Genomic DNA, 19,849 nt, shown 5'->3' on the forward strand with positions numbered 1-19,849 from the left:
GTTACAGTCCGACAAATATTTATCGTTTCAGTTTCAAACCACATTTTATCCGTGATAATACATGCAAATTGACTGGTTTGATATAAATGAACCGCTTACTGCAAAAAGCAAACATGTCCAACATTTACACATTTCCTTTTTTGTGATGCTAATGACGATAATGGATCGTTTAAGACGGTAACGACACTTGTCCACTCAATAGCGATGGGCACCATGATGCTTTCAATTTTCATGTTACGGTGGAAATATCGTAAAGAGTTTTCTTTATTTTTACTTATCCTGCAAACATTGCTAAATGTGCTTCTATTTGCTTTCTGCATTAAACGGTTCATATTTAACACTCTTGTAACTTTATATTTGTTTTTACAAACTTCTGTATGGTCATACATACGCTTACTTTTGGTACTCGTTCATGTAGTGGGATATTCATACACTTCTCTTTTATCAAAGATATTTGAATCTGCAATACTTAACCAAATTGTTGCTTTTCTTTGGAAATAATGAAGCACAACATTATTTCTACGTCGCAGCATGGATTTCGAAAGAACAAATCAACAACTACAGCAATGTATAATTATATTGAACAGGTACGGGAAGTATTGGATAATGGGAAGAAGTGTTTAGGTATTTTTCTGGATTTGTCAAAGGCTTTTGATTTAATACCCCATAATATGCTAATTGAGAAAATAAAACCCTACGGCTTACGCGGAATAGTAAGTGACTGGTCCTATCTGGAAAACCGGACTCAATCGGTCGAAATAATATACACGGATAGAGAAACGCCATCCCGTAGTCATTTCTTGTCACATTTCAACCCAGTTTTAAGCGGAGTTCTACAGGGCTCGCTTTTGAGACCTGTCCTTTTTCTGCTATACGTTAATGATCTTCCTAACTACATTCACTCACTGCAGTCAACGTTATATGCAGATGATACAAGTATTCTCATTACAGGTGAAAATTACGACACACTGCAACAGGAAATTAAAAAAAAAAACTACATAAACAATCAATTACAAAAATGGTTTATTTTACACAGCTTTAAAGTAAATACAAAAAAATCGGTAGCTTTGAACTTTCACCATTTACGAAACAAACATACTAATGACATAAATGTATCAATCATGAATTCTGACTTAAAGTATGGTCAACAAATTTCTTAGTTCTTCATATAAGTAATATCCATACTTGGGATACCCACATAATGTCGTTAGCACCAAAACTTATAATGTTTTCTGTGCCTTGAAAGTTATTAAAAATATTTTGGATATAAATAGCTGTAGAAGCATTTAGTTATCTTTCAATCTTTGTTAATGTACGGCATTATCTTCTGGGGGAATGATTCGAGAAGTAAATTAATCTTTCGTATTCAAAAAAGTTGTTAGAGTATTAGCCCATGCGAGAGTAAGCGAACCATGTATTAAAAAAAAAAAAAAAAAAAAAAAAAAAAAAACTTTTTTATAAAACTACAAATATTACCACTGCCGTGTCTTTATGTATTACAGTTATTAATTTTCACGCACCTGGGAAACCTTCACTGTCATAATACTAGATATAGGGAAAATCTCCACATTCAAAATTACCATACAGTCATACATCCAAAGAATACGTGTCTTACGTACAGAATTACCTAACTTTACGTACTTTATTCAGCGGAAAGATTTCAAGTTATTCAAAAAGTGAAAAAACAAATGATGATGCCAACATTACTCAACCTATTTCTTCAATTGACTCTGTAAATAAAATGAAATTCCTAGTTTACGTCTCTTGTTGTCCTTTAGGCTAGAGATGGATAAATAATTGAAAGTGAATTATCAAATAATTGGTGGATGAGCATGTAGGAAGAAACGGAAAACCCCGGAGAAACCGACAGAGACGATACTGTCCAACACAAACTCAGGTGGATGGGAATCAAACCAGGGACCCCTCGCTCTACAACTGAGCGACCGTGTCCCTCTCTCAATCGATTTTATAAATATCTTTGTTATATACCCATTAACATATATACTTCAAAGTGTAATTTCAAAGGATGCAAAAACTAATAATAAAAAGTTATCTAACTTCATTAATCGCACATTTATTTATTTATTTATTTACTTCTAAAATAGGCACATGATAATATTTTCATGATGTGATTAAACAAGTATGCATTTAATTTCGATCGTTTCTAAAGTAAATGATTAATTTATTCAAATATTAATTTTCAGCACCAAGACATAGACCGACTGTTGTGTTCCTATCGAGAATCGAACCTGTGCTGAAGACGCGTTTGCAAACTATATACACATGAGGAAGCTTCAAAATATTCATGGAGTTCTGCACGTCTATCGGAGACTAAATTTACTGATTTCTCCTCCCTCCCCCCTTCCTCAGAACACACTTTGTATTTTGTCCGCCTTAAGTCTACATTACTTGACAATTGACTATTCTCTACTTATTGTTATTTTGAATTGCATTGAATTAAAAGTATAACACTTATATATATTTGTTTGTGGTTTCGAATGTTTGGTTTCACAGTAACATTTCAGGTATAAATCAATTTAAAATGTAGTTCAGGAAAATTCATTCGTTGCCGAAATGCTTAAAGAAAGAACTTTAAACATACATTAAGTGTTTCGAAATTGTAAATTATCTAAGAAAGTGTTTTTATCTTTTCCTTTCATAATAATTTGAATGATGTTGGAAACAAAGGATGATTGAAATTCTACTATGGATTCTTCTTGTCTTTGATATGAGTCATTCTTTTCTGTATATGCAAGAAGTGAAACTTCTTGAATAAACTATAACCAGCAAACTTCCAACAATGGAGAATCATTGTATACATGCCCGAGGTGACTACTTTGAAGGTGACGATGGAAACTAAGATTTATTTATTTATTTATTTATTTATTTTTTTTTTTTTTAACGGCGTAAGTTTGGATAGCACTTCATATAAGAAAAGCAAGATTCACGAGTTTTCCAACGAATGGAGGCAAGGGTCTTATTGTGAGAATAACTGAGTAGATGTTATTTCAGAAGTTAAAATAATACTATTTTTTCGCAATTTATGGATAAGATTAAGGTATATCCTCAGTTGATGAGCGTGCGTTAATCTTCACAATTAGTACGTCCATTTTGATGTTCGCGTCTAAAAGATTCGTTTATGGTTACTAGGTGACCTTAACAAGGACTTTACTGTTTAAAGATTGTAGAAATTGATCTAGTCATCATTGGTTCTGATCATAAAAATCACCTTCAGATTGTTTTTCCCCTCAGCTTGTTTCTGTTTTTCTTTGTTTTAAATAATAATAATAATAATAATAATAATAATAATAAGAAGAAGAAGAAGAAGAAGAAGAAGAAGAAACAAATAATATTGCATGTTATAAAAACAAAGAAATTCTTGTACCTCCTCGCGGTCAAGTGCCTAACGCGCACGGTTCGAGGTTCGATTTGCAGTGGGGAGTGCTTGCTTCGAATATAAACCCGAGTAGTGCTTGGGATCACACTGAAAAAAGGAGGCCTCGTCTCTCACAGCCTCGTGAGAAAAGATCATTAGACTATAATCAACAAAGAAATTTCAGCATAAGCATACGACTGTAGAAGTGAAAATGTAAGGTAAGAAATTAAGGGGTGCTTAAACTTTCCAGTCAATGGTCTCATTGTCATAGTATAGGACGAAAAGAGAAAGGAATGAACGTCTGGTTACATGCAACGGTCGGCCATATATTTGTTAATAACTCTGGTATTATATTGTGCGTATATAGACATAAAGGGTTATCTTCACGTCAGAACAGCAAAGTCCGAATTTTGCGACACCCACACCACTACAGGGTGAGCACAAAAGTAGTCCTTAATTTGAAAACGGTATAACTTTAATACCAAAATACTATTCTGCCAAACTTTCGTAGTAGTTACATAACTCAAAAAGTTTTTAGTGGTGGTGATCGGAATTACAAACATGCGATATGCGTGCCATCTGTTACATTGGAACTATCGAGATGATATCCAGTTCCAGCCAAATCTTAAGAGGTGTAACCGATGTAATGGAATTTATAGCTGCACTAATGAGTTCTTGAAGATCTTGTACACATGATCTATATTTCTACATTACCCAGAACTTTGAATGATCTTTAGGAATGCATCAGTGCAGCTATAAACTCCACTACATCGGTTACGCCTCACAAGATTTGGCTGGAGCTGGATTTTCACTCAAATCAAGGACTGTTTTTGTACTCACTCTGTATTTACAAAACATTCTAACCTTTTTTTTTAAAAAAAAAAAAAAAACTACATAAATATTTTCCTATAAAAATATCCTGTATACTGGGTAGATTTGATATTAAAGAATACCTAATAAAAAGCTTTAAGCAGTTTCATAATTTTTATTATTGTCAACTGGTAACGACGGCTGTTTTCATAATACAATAACCAAAACTGTGTAACATTTCCTTTTTTACAGCTTGAGTTTCTTCGCGGATATATCACTTTGCTTTTTCCTTTTTACCGCCGACGATGACTTACTCTTTACGTAACTACTAACTTCGTCCTGGAGTTGATTGAAGAAGGCTTGAGATGACTTTATTCGTTCACCTTTTTCGTCAAGCTGAAAGTAAACACAATAGGTCACTATAACATATATAATCTTTTTAGTTTTAAAAATATTTGTCATAAAATTAACTTATTGAATTGTTCAGAGAGAATAAACACATAAGTTTACAACCTACGTACATCAAATTGAAGGTCGATCTGTAAGTAACCCTTTTTGATTGTTTTCCTCTTAAACTTGCTTGTACTGTTACATAATAAAAGTTACGTGATCCACAAACAAGAGCAAGTTGCATTATGTGTAAAATTAACGATGTTTAGCAATGTAACTTACTAGTGTCTGCACACACTTCTAGTAAAATAATTAACATTTTTTTTTTCCAAGAGAGTTCACATTGTTGGGAAGTAAACCTTTAAATCGGTTATAATTATAGGTTTGGAAGACTAACAACCCAATCGAATCCTTGGCTTTTTGAGTTTTTATTCAGAATGCATTCCAGGGAGGCAGCGTTGCCTCACACCATATGGCTGACACCTGGAGCTTCAAACTCTGCTGATCGTATAAATCCTAGTAGTAATTTAAATCCAAATTTAAATAGCAAATTTTGTCCTTACTAAACTTACTGTTATATGAAAACGTACAGTAAAACCAAAAAATCATAAAGATATTTGACTTAACATAATATATTTCTGTATCCTTAAATTAATTATATATTTTAACTTTTATGATTAATTCTAGTACAATTAACTAAGCATCGATTTCCTCACAGCCGGTAACACTGAACTATGTGTATTTATCATATTAACGATAGGGGGGAAGCAACCGAATCTTTTAACACACCAAATCTATTATTGTGTGTCAACGTATGTACATTTGTCTTCCCCCCCCCCCCCCGTAGTAAGATTATGTACACCACACTAATTGCAATATGTATATCATGCTTTCGTTCAAGTTAAAAAGGGAACTACCAACTGGCATTGCCACCGACAAAATGTAAGTCTTTGTAAATTTTTTCTTCAAATGTACTTTCTTACAGTTCTCTCATATCAAATGAAGGAATCATACAAAGATATTGAATTTTATATGGCTGAGTCACGAAATCAGAAACTTCACCTGCATTGGTTAAACTAAATTCTCAGATCACGTGACAACTGATTAAAAATATATAGTGTTAAAAAAATTTTCTCTACGACTGAAACGATAATAATTTGAAATTATGCTTGGCTCATCTCAATATACATTTGAGTTACTCAGTACAATCAACGTATTGAGTTCTGAATTATCGTTACTACAGCCTGGATTTTAATGCACTAAAATACTTGCAAATACAGATATTGACTAAAAGTACAAATATTGACTAAAAGTTATAAAATATGTAACTTAAAATAAAATACTGTGTGTTGGGTTGGTATGAATGACATGTACGCTTTAACGTCCGGTGGAAAAGTCACCCCAGCAACACAATACAGGGATGGACTAAGGTCATGAGTTTAACCTCACATACTCTGTACATACCTAGCAAACAGGCTAGGGTACTCAGTCAGGTGGCATTGCATTATTGAGCACGGTTATAATGAACGTGTACCTTAAGGAACACGCAATTACGGATGATTTTAATTTGCCAATTTGATCTGAGACATTGTACAATCCGCGGCAAAAAACCTGCAACATGAGCATATAAGTTTATTGGGAAATGACGAAGTCTTTTGCTCCAAAATAAGTGTGCACGGGAAGAGGCCAAGGTTTATCCTGGCGTGATTCTTTCCATTTAGACGTTATGTTCATTCCATGTGCTGTTAGGCGTAGTTTCACAATAAACTTACATCCTCAGGTTGCAGGTTTTTTGCCGCGGATTGTACATAGCAAGCCAAAAAAAGACTAACAGTGCATTTGGGTCAGAAATAGCAAATGAACGCACCATTTGCCGCTAATCTGTCAAATTTCGTTCCGATGACACAGCATTACAAAACTAGTTTCGTGGGCACCAACGAACATTATATTCGTATGATATCGAAGGAAGAGCGTGGAAGCAGATCCTCGAAAAAGTGGTTGTACCACTGTAGATGAGTTAAGCATGCACCATACCACTGTCGTTCGGCTGCTCTGTGCAACTGGAAAGGTGAAAAAGTTGGACGCACGAATGGCGCATGGGTTGACATTGGCAACGGCAACAAAAAATGCCGTCTGGAGGTAAGCCATTCCCCAAGTGTAAGAAATAATCAAGAAAGTCGCCTGAATTATGACTGCTACTTTTGATGGAAAATGGATATGCTACAACAATCGTTAGCGGTCAAGACAGTGGTTAGACCGTCATGAACTACAGGACGATTTTCTAAAACCTCTAGATATTCCTATGGATAGAGTCATCTATGGTGGGGTTGATTTATCATATCTTTTCCGTTGAGGCAAAACAATCACTCCAGATCCTTACAGGGTTGAACTCCATAGAATGCACAACAACTTGTCACCAGCATCAAGAAATGAAATGAAATCTTTAAGTTTTACGTCCCACAATTATGCCAGTTAGGCTAAAGGAGACGGTGATAATGAGAGAGGAGTGAAATGGTGGAATGAAGAAAGCGGGAGAACCCCGAGAAAACCCATGAGCATGGTGTTTGTCCACCACAAAGTCCACACGACGCGAGCTGGGATCGAGCCAGGGACCCCAAGCACCGGAGGTGAACGCTCTACTACTGAGCCACCGCGCCCCCTCTGCATCAAGAAATATTCAAAACACATGGTATCCTTATGTAGCACAACAATCCACGCGCTAATGTCGCTTAAAGAACGTTAAGAGATTTTCCATGAGTTCCAATATAAAAACCCTTTATCACCTGTATCTCTTGATGTCTCAGCCACCGACTATCATCTCTTCTGATATCTCGTGCACTTCTTACGAGAAAATAATTTCCCTGTCTCGTGCACTTCTTACGAGAAAATAATTTCCCTGAGGATCGGACGGTGTAACGTATGGTTGCAGAATTCTTTTGCTACGGAATTCAATCGTTAACTGAACGATAGCAGAAGTGAGAGGTTGCAGATCCTATTTTTGACTAACCAGGTATTGTAGTTTTTATTTCTTTGACCTTTGGAAATGACACACTTGGGGCGGGTATCTCAATCGCACCAACCTGATAAGATTTTTCGTATATTTCGTGTACCTACCAGTACCTAGGTGCTGATAGGGCTGTCTAAATTAATCTATATACACCGTATATATAAATGAAAGTGACTATGTTTGTGACTACATACCTCTTGAACCATCCAACCGACCTCGATCAAACTTGCAACACAGATGAGGTTCGGGGCTGGGGTGGTTTTTATCATTTTACTTTGACGGTGCATTTTAGGTGAGAGAGAGGAGAGATATATAAAAATGATCAAAAATGACCGATATTAGTGCCGAATATATACTTTTCGGGGTCGCTGAGACGAAGGCGAACAGTGACACTTCTGATGCCGTTTAAATCCAAAACCACTCCTTTATATCCAAAATGAAACGTATTATTCCCGTGCGACCAACGGATATTCTGCTAGTATATATAATACACCGAGAAAATTCCCGAATTTATGTACCGAGTGACACATTCGAAATCCTGATTCATTTTCAAGATAATGATGTACAAACAATGAATCAGCGGTAATTAGGGTATAATCAAGTCAAGTCCTATTAAGCGATTTTTATTTCTTTTAAATAGTAGCGATTTTATAGGGGGTAAAAGATCAACGCAATCCATAGAATTATCGTTATTAGAAAATATCCCATTGGAATTCAATAGGAACTTTTGTGATTAATTATCAATTTTTATGAATTATACAACCAAAATAAAATGATAAAAACGTTCCCAAGACAAAGTTTACGTGGAAGTAGTCAAAATCTATTAGTAATCTTTGTGTGACGAAGAGGGCAGATACAGGGACGTTTATTTTTACTGAAGAGATTACTGAATATACCTTGGTTATTTTTCCTTCATTTGCAGCTTTCTCAAGGGACTTTAAGGCATTTAGTTTACTGTATTTATTCCCAAGGCCAGGAGCCATTTTATTGACTAATTTTTCTCTTCTTTCTTTCTCAAGCCGCCTCATCCGTTGACGCTGCTTTTTCTGACGTCTTTCACGTTTCTGATCCGTTTTAGTTCTCTCACTTTTTCCAATTTCATCTCCTTTAGGCTTAGCTGTAACAAACAGAAAGGGGAAAAGTCATTAAAACACTGTAGGATTTCACATAAAGATAAACTTACAAAGAAGTGTGATATTTTCACCTACAACTATATGAGATACATGACTACAGAAATATTTGTGAACTTTCCTAACTACTTTTCTTACCTATTTTACAGTTTTCTGAAAATATTTCCTTTTGCTAACCGAAATTTTCTTGAATGCTATATTTGTTACTAGGCTCTGAATTTTCAAATGACTAAGACAAACGAACTAACTTGAAAATTATACTTTTCGATACATACTGTACATAAATATATATATAATTATAACATTGCAGACTTTTTCTTTCTTGTTTTGAACGCAAACTTCATTTTCTCTACACAGTGACACAACTTTTACATATACAATATTTTTTTGAATTTGAAGGTAATTGTTTTCTTACCAAAGCAGATGTGCTAATAGTTATGTTTTTTTTTACTATTTTTTTTTTCAAATTGTAAATCGTAAAATTTTAATGTGACTATAGCTTCCTAGAATTTAGAAATTACTAGAAAGTACTAGAGTAAGATTTTCTGAGACACTGTTCACAGACGAGAATTTTGATGTGCACAGTAAGACGCCCCAACATGATCATCGTACAATATCTTTACAGTGTCTAAAACTTGTAACTTCGACATTATGTTCAGTAATTTTTAATTTTGTCCTGTCTCCCTTAAAATTACGATGAAATAAAGAAGAAATTAAATATATTCAGTTTAACGTCCCACGATTATGCCCTTTTGACTAAGGCAACTGCAGTCAAAAATAAATGAATAAGGTTAAACAAACAATCAAAGAAACCTAATTTAAACACAGAAAGATATATTTTTCTGAATTTTATAATTTCGAAATACTAGTGCCACTGCAAGTAGTAGTTTGCAGAAATTTTTCCAGCAGTCTTTTTATTATTGTAAAACGCTTTAGTGCAATTTGTATATAATATATCATCAATTATTGCTTTTGATAATAGTGCCAGAAAATTAAAGTTTTACTCTGTATTCAGTCCGTATATTTTGACTTGGTTTCTCTTTCTAAAATGTTTCTTCTTCATACCCGTGGTGTAGTATATTCATATGCAATAATGAGACCTTTGTGTGAAATAACAATAATCATGAAGAACAGAAATTAAAATATAATGAATTAGACATGAAAATGCAAGTATACATGGTGACGCGTACCTGATTTTTGCACTGATGGTTAAATGAGGAAACATTTTGGTAGTAAGTTCGGCAATTACATATTATTATATTGTGGAATTCATTTACAGGTGACGCAATATTTGTACATAATAACCACATCAATGTCTTCTACAAAACGCAAGAAGAATCGAAACATTTCAAAGAATATAGTATTACGTTGATTTGCTTTCGAAGGTAATATTTCTTGATTAATCATGAGCATCGAACTAGAATCTGCAGTATATCTTGCTACTGTTGTCCTGTACAATTGGAAAATCATTTAAGCAACTGCGTCCCAGAACACAGATAATAGAGGAAAATATGTAAAGTATTAGGTTAAAAAAAAAGAAAGAAAAAAACTATTATTATTTTACGAATTTTTAACACTTCGAAAAACAGAAGATGATGATGATTAATAATAATAATAATAATAATAATAATAATAATAATAATAATAATAATAATAATAATAATAATAATAATAATAATAATGAACTCTTAATAATCAAATGTGTTGTAATTAATATTATTTCAATATCCCAAATCTATATACCCAACACCGTGTTCGTGGGTTTCCTCGGGGTTCTCCCGTTTCCTCCCACTTTCTTCATTCCACCATTTCATTCATTACTCATCATCACCGTCTCCTTTAGCCTAACCGGCATAACCGTGGAACGTAAAACTCAAAGATTTCATTTCATTTTTTCTATATTCCCAACAATTCAGGTATATGGGTTTTTGCAAGAAGTCAGGATAATAAAAGTATTTTCAACTATTGTGCTATTCACAACATTCGTGTAATTAATTATTAGGTTAAAATATCAAACATTTCCTTTAATATTCATTAAACCTAGTAAACAATTAAACAAAACTTTATTTTTGGCCAAAATAAGTGGACACAAGAAACCATTCTTATTAAAAATTGTACTAAGATATACAAGGAAGTGCTGAAAAGTCCTGGCTTTGTTCAGAAAGAATAGAGCTAAAGGATGAAATTACAAAGTTATTAAACATACTTCCTCTGAGACTGATGTACTTTGTACAGTCATGCTGGAAATTTTCTAACCCTTGCAAATAAAAGTCCTTTGTTTAGACCTAAAACCAGGTCTACCCAACATGCTGTACGTCAAGAATATTCTCAAATTGATATTTCGTGAAGGGTTTCATCGAATTTCGTAACAAATGACAAACAAAGGAATCTGGTCAGGCGAATAGTGGGGATCAACTGAAATCTCAGGATGTTTGATTTGGCAGAAACAATGTGGGACGTATGAGCTGAGGTATTGTCATGCACAATGAAAATCCCTTCGGACATCTTTCCGTGGCGTTTTGTCCTAATTATCTCGTGCAGCTAGTCCAAAAGTTTAGCATAATACTCGTCGGTATTGCAAGGAGGCACAAATGTAAGCAATCCATCAACAGAATAGTTTTATTTTTATTTATTTATTTTTCGATAATTGAAGCAAGACCTTATTTGATGATTTCTGGATACGGAACTTCTTTGGCCGCGGAGAATCAGACAGCGCCACCTCCATTGACTGATCCTAGGATCATATATATGGAGCCAGGTTTATCCTGTCATGAGTCAAGCCAAAAAGTTCGAAGCTCTAGTCAACAAAACGGGCCAAAACTGTAGCGTATGCTTCAACTCGTTCTTTCTTCTGATCATTGTTAAAGTTTTTTGACATCCACTTTCCTGAAAGCTTGCGCACAACCAATATACTGCTGACAATAAACCCAACATGATTCTGTGAGATATACAGTATCTGGGCTTTCCTTCCCGCCTGATATTTGTCTGTTCTTAAGGATACGTTCATGGACAGCATCACAGAGATTGGGGGCGTTCATTGCAGAACTCATCTTCAACGGTTAAATGGCAAGGCTTGAAACGAGCTATTCCGGCTCTGACAGTGTATGGGAAGGACACTACTTCATAATATTTGTGAAATCTGAATGTGAATGTCATTTGCACATTTTTCCTGGGAAACAAATCTCAATGACGGTCCGACATTCCAAAGCTGTGAAACAGGCTTGAGTCTCCATTCCAAAATCATTGCTTCAAGTTATATTAATCACAAGAAAATACTTTTGCAACATTACATAGTACGATACTGAGCTTTCACATGAAACCACACTCAAGATGATATGTCGAGGGAAAGGGATCATGCCAGGAACTTTTCAGCACTCCATCGTAAATAGTAGATAAATAACTAAAGAAACGAAGGATACCTTTTACTTCTTCTGGTGCAAGTAAAGCTGCATCACTTGTTGCAACTGGAGCTACATCCTCCATTGTTATAGCTGGAATGTTACTAACAATTTTAATATCTGGAACAGCCTACAAATAAAATAAAATAAAAGATTATATTACCATAAGAAACAACTAATCAATAGTACGTTTTGATGTAAATCAACTTACAATATATTCTAAAGTAAATATTATCACATAATTATTATTAATATTTCATATGAGCTTTTTAAACTCAGGATTACTTCTGTCTATTTTTACATTACATGGAACTTGTACTGCCATTTATAGAACTGATCGTTTAACTGTGGTGATTGATTGTTACTATTAGTTACATACGATAATCATTCAATAAGAGAGACTATATTTTCCTACGTAGTTACCACTCTTTTTAATGCACAGTCTCGTTCAAAAAATCTTGGCCGCCCACCTTGATTTAAAAGGCCATGGGAAATTCTAATACTTTAGCTCTAAATGAAAGTTTCAAATGACCGAAGAAAACCATTTTTAATTCCAACTATAAGTAAGAGTGTAGGACTTTCCAAAGAGAGTTGGGTACCCAGGATTTTTTTCATTGTTCAGTAAGATTCTGCAGTCCAAGAATAAAAAGATTAGCTTGAGTTCGAAATCAGAACCACACCGACTAGCAGCACACACACTTCGATTTACGTTTACTAGTCAATTATCTTTGATTTCTTCCTTCTACCTACTAATATTGTTTTCTTTCGCTCATTTAACTTTCATAATGTTACTGCAACATCTGTGACTTGATATCTAACTTTACAACATAAAAAAAAAAGTTCTTTCCTTTGAAGAGGTAGGTAGGGCTAGGTTAAGTAAATCAGAGCAAGGAATCGACTCCCACTACCGGTTTAATCTTCTAACAAAATACAACAGTATTTACAAAAATACTACAATTTAATTTTCTCTAATGCGAGGTAGAGAAAGGTAGTCCAAAACCTTGCAGCCTTAGGACAAGATCTCTACAAAGCTCCGGGCAAGCTAAGTAAAGTGATGTAGGAAACCTCCGCAATGCTGCGAAGCAGACTAAGAAACTGATGTTGGAATCCCGACAGAGCTCAGGGCAAGCTAAGGCGGGAAGAAGGGAAGCTTAGAATTCCGCAGCAAATTAGACGCCTTGAGGTTGGGTTCCTTCTAGAGCTCCAGGCAAGCTAGAGGAGAAGTGACCAAGCGCAGACTGGGGCCTGTCCGTTGGACCCTCTTCGTTATATAGGCACTCCAGGCGACAATGCCGCTGCTGCTCCTCTGTCGTTATGTGACTTGTACGTGATGCTGGTAGTCCGTCGTCTGCTTCTGTAGTAATCCAACGTGAAGTGTAGTACTTCATCGTAAATACATGTGTTTGTTGTTTACAAACAGTAGCACGTGTAATAATGTTTATAAATACAAGCACGTTATATATTACAATATAGAAACTTGTCAAATTATTGGAAAAGCGCATTTAAAAAGGGCTGCAACTACAGAATAAATAGCATATATATATGTAGGTATGTTTTGCATTTCAATAAAATGTGACTTGTATTTATTTATTTATTGAACTGCCCTCGTAAACAGTACTGCAATTATGTTCTAGCTTAATTAACTTAAAATATCATATTTTATTGGTCAATAAAAAGTTATTCTGGTCCTTTTCAGAAATTTTAAGCAGCACTGCATTTTCTTAGTTACTTCTCACGATTGTACTTGCTGAGGGAAAGGGGGAGTTAATTTTAGGAAACAACCTGTAGCGGAGGTGCAGAAGGGTATGAATTTTGCCAATTTGGAGGATCATTATAGACGGTAGAATCTGAGTGTTGACCATACATGGGTAAAAAGGATTTAGCAACAACACGTGGATTTCATTCACTAATAGGCATAGGTAGGATAACAGAGGTTGACTATAAATGGAATAAACTGCTTCTGATAATTCCATATAGTCTTTCTTTTTCATAAGATTTTGTGCGGCCTCTAATGAGTGAAGATAATTCTATAGTGATTGCAGCATTTGAAAGGACTAATGCAATTTTCTGCAAAGGATTCTTCTTTAGTTTTAAGGATAGATAATGAATTGTTTGATCCTCCATCGGTTGTGGCATCATCTGTTTTATTGCACATAATTTTCGTTAAAAAAAAAAAAAAAAAAAAAAAAAAATAGATGTCTATGAGTTCATTTTCACCCTGCTGTATTTGGTAAATTTCGAAATCCGCCTGCTGTATTTGGTAAATTTGTATGTCAGCAACTTGGGATGATTAAGTGATATCAATTTATTCTTTAACTGCCTATATATAAGGTTATCCAACTGAGTTTGAGTCTTTAACTGAAGAACTAAATCTGAAGCAACGTCCTGTAAGTACATGCGAAATAACTTTTTCTTTTCCTCCGCAATCCAATGCAAGATGATCAAATAAAGTAAAGAAACGATCAAGATCTTCGGTAATGCGCCCGGAATATTTTGTTGGGTGTTAAATGATGGTCCAGAATCCTTTTCGGCCATGTTCATTATTTTGTCTGTATAAGTACTTTTGCTGGATCTAGTCTGTGTCATAAAGTTCTAGCAGTTAATTTAATTGATATGATTACGAGAAAAGAAATAAAAACACAGTCTATAATATACGTACCTAAAATTTCTAAGTCCATTTTTCGGTTAATAAAAAGAGCATCCGGTAGGGAAGTGTCTATTTCAATCAGTCCGGATTGAGTACGAAGTTTCTACCACGTAAAATTACCTTGATCAAGTGTTACGTAGAGCAATATAGCACTCGGTATTTTGATTTTCCCCTACATCCTTTTATTATAAGTCTTGTTATATACAAATATAACATACGAAAGCACTCTAATTGTGGTCCGGAGACCAATATAATGCTACCTATGTAGTTTAACTAGGTAAAATAAGTGTCCCAATGTTCAAGCAGTTAAGGAAAGGATACCATCGAGCTCTATAGACAAGCTATGCGATTAGGCTTTCTCAGTGGTCCCGGCAAGGAAAGAGACGGCTTTGAGGTTCCACAGACTTCAGGCAAGCTAAGTGGGCAGGAGACCTCAGAGCTCCAGGTACGATGCTTGGGTTAGGTTAGATATCACAGAGCCCCAGGCAAGCTATGAGAGGGAATGACCAGCGAATGAATGGCGCGAGTGTTCCTCTTCTCTCACATGACTTGATAATAGTGACGGTGCATGTCATCTGCTTGCTTGTAGTAATTTTAGTAAGAGAGCACGTGATTTTATTTAAGGATATTACAATATTCCCTGTACAAGATGAGACAGTCGTACCGTTGGAGGGTAGCATAGCGAGTACTTTCTGGCATTATGCTTGTAACCGCTGGATATTCTTATCAGAATATAAATCCTGCTTGAAGACTTATTTCAATACTATTCATTTCCCATTGCTTTTTCTTAAAGCCTTCTTGTATAAATGTGAAGCATTAAACTCATACAAATAATAGAATAACATTGCATCTAGTGAAAAAAAAGAAGAAAAGAAAGAAAAAGAAAAGAAAAACCTTGTCGCTTGATTTTCAAGTCTCGAACCCTGATCTTTCATTCGCCGTAAGGTTGCTCTATCAACTAGACTACCTGCAACACGATAAGTTTTTCTCGTGGTTTATTCAACTCGAACCCCACCTCACCACCGACCTGTTGGCGATTTGTACAAGTAACCGACAAAGATGTATAGTTAATTGAACATAATCAGCACTGAACAACAATAAATACTAATCCATTTGGTAGAGCCACCCAGCAAGCAACCTTTGTGACCGCACTTACATAAAAGACGCATATCACATAATTAAAATTTAGTATGCACACAGTTCGAATAATCTCTTTTTCGATGTTCACTATGCTATCAGGCTCATAGTGGTCTGGTCTCTTCTAAATAGTTGAAAAGTGACCAAAAGCACATGAAAAAGTTACCAAAATCTCATCAAAAAGTAACTTTAAAACTTGATGCCAAACTTGGGCATAAATTGAATTTTACGTTTTTCTTTAAAACCAAAACAGGGCCGGCTGGATCATAGCTGAAATACGCAATGTTTTAATAAGTTAAGATTAAAAATTATTTTACTTAAGTTTGTCAGCTAATAAAAAATGCATTACTTGTGTCTAGAGGTTCATTATTAATTACGTACTTTCCACGGTTTTGTATTTCAACTTTGATCTGGATGGGGTAAGGCCAAATTTCTATATTTTCTAGATTACCATTAACTGGTAATAAAATTTTATCTTGTATAATTGGTTTGATACAAATTCTGGCTTCATACCACATAATTGGTAAACATGGTTATGGCTTCTACCAACATTCCGCATACAATGAAAAGTAAACTGTAAACAGGTAATATATGTCATTCTCCTTTAACATAATAAGATCAAAGCAAATAATGTGGACTATGTTTATACCTTTAATATGAACTTTTAAAATAAAGTACAAATAACTAAAAATGCAGTTGTATACAAAATGCTTACAAGGGCTCTCAAACCCACCTTGAGAGCTTACGCACTCATCAACCATCCACTGTGCTTTAGAAAGAATAAATGCTGAAGTAAGAATAAAGCTGATTTGGTTCTATGTGGCAGCAAATACCTAAGTTTTCAGAAGAGTAATAAGAGACAAAGTTCTGCCTTTTCCCATTTATTTTTATCATATTTTTCTTAGAAAATTGCCAATGCAAAACATAAATCACACGAAAAAATGACTTTAGCTACCAAAAAAATAAATTATAGTGACAAATTAAAAAAAAAAAAGTAACTTTTAATGACCAACTTGAAAATCGTGGGTTTTCTCAGGGATCTCATGTTTCCTCCCACTTTCTTTATTACACCATTTCATTCATTTCTCATTATCACAGTCTTTTCTAGCCTAACCAGCATAACCGTGTGACGTAAAACTTAAAGATTTCATTTCATTTCACTTCAAATTAAAGCAGATACTCTTTAAAACCGAATATCTCGCTAATAAAAGCATATAGATATAGTATGTTTTGGTGTTGTGTACCTTAAGAAGTAAATGTTTTTGAAAATGAAGATCGGTACTACCTTGAACAGGATGGTACCTTGAACAAGATCGGTACTACCCTTCATCTCGATATAGATATTTTCTCGATCTTACGTTCCCAAAAAGACAGATAAGACGAAGAGTAAGTGCTGCGATTTCTTGATTACCTCCTCAATTTCTAGTCTTCTTTCTTTGAGACGATGTAAACAATACAGTATACGCGGAAAAACCACAAACAATGGAAAATCTGAGAGAGCAAACTGAACACACCTATGATGCTATACCATTTAAAAAAAAAAGTGTTCTACGTCATCGTCGACAATATACTGCTGCGGAATGTGGTCGTTTTGAACATTTACATCCTTAAGGCACACAATACCCCAAATATTGGATACCTATTTGCTTTAATTAGGGAGAAATTCTGTTTTAAATAGTGTATAATTAATTTTAGACATCCTTAGTTTGAGCCTCAATTAATATATATATATATATATATATATATATATATATATATATATATATATATATATACATGCAGGATTTTGTTCCCTAAGCTATCTATTAAAATACTACAATAGTAATTAAAAGCGCCTGAGCTCCAACCTATAACTTTGGCTTTCAGATCTTTCATTTACGGTTATGTCTGATTTCACGTCTAACAGAGATAAACATTTTGAGTATTTGTACTTTAAATAGTCTAAATTAGTTAACTACATCTTTTTCATACAGTTTATGATAAAAATTATTGATCAAAGCCTTTGTATTTTAATAAGCCTTCTCTAAAATGTGCTTGTGAATTGTGCTTCCATCTTCCGAGTTCTTTTAAACTATGTTTATATGTTTGTGGCCAATCCTTTCGACAATGAGATCTCGGAAACTACAGGCTCTAGAAAGATGACGTTTTCACTGATCGATTGCAAATTTTGCGTAGATTGTCCACTTCTAATTGAATATTTTTTTAAAAAAAAAACATGGCCATTATTTCTTTATTACATTTTTTTAGGGTACACTGAAAGCGTTGAAATTAAAAAAAAAGCATCATATTCTATGCGTTATACATTCCAACACCACAATGTTGTATATTGGGGTTGTATATGTCTCAGGCGTTTGTTCCATGGCCAAATAATAGTGAAAAAGGAAGGATAACCATTTCTCGAGTCTAAGATAAATCTTTATTTTTTGAGTGTTTTGCCCAATGAACACCATATATAACTGACTATAATTAATTATATATGTAATGTATTTGCTTATTACATACTGCATGGAAGAAAAAAGAAAACACTGATCATACATGAATTAGAAACTCCAACCGCAAGTAGGCTCAAATTTTGCAAACGGTGCGAGATATTGAGAAAAAATAATTGAAAAAATCTCCCCTTTATGATATGCCTTGCCGAATTTTTTAAATCAAGACGTCTTTTACTTGTGTCTGTAAAGGGACATGTACACAAATGATTGTCGCGTATCTATAATTGTCTTCTTGTAAGAATATAATTTGATAATGCTTTTGCAGGGTACTTTTAATACTGATACTATGTGTATAATCGGGAAATGTATATTTGTGGTAAATTTCATAGGAAAAGAATTATAAATACGAAAATTAGAATGAGTAAGACAAAATTTTGTTAAATGGACAAGAAAGTTTTATTTTCGTTTTATTGTTCTTATTTACTGCTCTTTTGACATGAAATTTGCCACATACAAGTCTTTGCCGATTATACAGATACTAACGCTATAAGAAATACGGGGCGAATTCGTTGTCAAATTATATTCCTACAAAAACATATTTATAGACATGCGACAATAATTTTGGACATGAGTGTACATATGTTGTGAGGAATGAGAAGGAGATTTATGCTCATATGCTTGTATTTGTACTTTAAATAGTCTAAATTAGTTAACTATATCTTTTTCATAAAGTTTATGATATAAAGTTATTGTTCAAAGTCTTTGTATTTTAATAAGTCTTCTCTAAAATCAATGCATGTGAGTTGTGCTTCCATCTTCCGAGTTCTTTTAAACTATGTTTATATATGTTTGTGACTAATCCTTTCGACAGTGAGATCTCGGAAACTACAGGCTCTAGAAAGATGACGTTCTCACTGATCGATTGCAAATTTTGCGTAGATTGTCCAGTTCTAATTGAATATTTAAAAAAAAAACATGGCCATTATTTCTTTATTACATTTTTTTAGGGTACGCTGGAAGCGTTGAAATTAAAAAAAAAAAAAACTAAAGCATCATATCCTATGCGTTATACATTCCAACACCACAATGTTGTATTATTGGGGTTGCATATGTCTCAGGCGTTTGTTCCATGGCTAAATAATAGTGAAAAAGGAAGGATAGCCATTTCTCGAGTCTTAAGATAAATCTTTATTTTTTGAGTGTTTTGCCCAATGAACACCACATATAACTGACCTTATAATTAATTATATATGTAACTAGCATATATTACCCGCTTCGCTGGGTTGAAATGAAAATTTAAATGCACAACTCCATATCTCATGTGTTTAATACCCGTGAAATATGCTTGCAGTAAATGTTAACATTATATCGCCTGTCATTTATGTTAACCCGCCGAGTGACACGGTCATGCGGGTTGCATATAAATACGTTTATTTTTACCTATGATGAACTAACAAAGGATTTGTACGTTATGAACACTTGAATGGTCAATTATCTCAAGACACTGGTAATTAAAAATTAA

The 19,849-nt window shown here is 34.2% G+C and overlaps 1 protein-coding gene across 1 annotated transcript in view; it reads right to left on the minus strand.

The window, feature by feature from the left end:
• Positions 1 to 4,341: 4,341 nt before the first annotated feature.
• Positions 4,342 to 19,849, minus strand: part of LOC145677432 (U3 small nucleolar ribonucleoprotein MPP10) — a 52,180-nt gene continuing 36,672 nt past the window's right edge. Inside the window, exons 7-9 of the mRNA XM_081747922.1 lie at positions 12,133 to 12,241; positions 8,480 to 8,700; positions 4,342 to 4,582 (exon numbers count right to left, since the gene is read on the minus strand). Of these exons, the coding sequence (XP_081604048.1) occupies positions 4,433 to 4,582; positions 8,480 to 8,700; positions 12,133 to 12,241 (480 nt within the window). The 3' untranslated portion in view covers positions 4,342 to 4,432. The remainder of the gene's footprint in view (positions 4,583 to 8,479; positions 8,701 to 12,132; positions 12,242 to 19,849) is intronic.

Source organism: Thermobia domestica, chromosome 2 (assembly GCF_964235325.1).
Source record: "Thermobia domestica chromosome 2, izTheDome1.hap1.1, whole genome shotgun sequence".
Lineage (NCBI taxonomy): Eukaryota > Metazoa > Arthropoda > Insecta > Zygentoma > Lepismatidae > Thermobia > Thermobia domestica.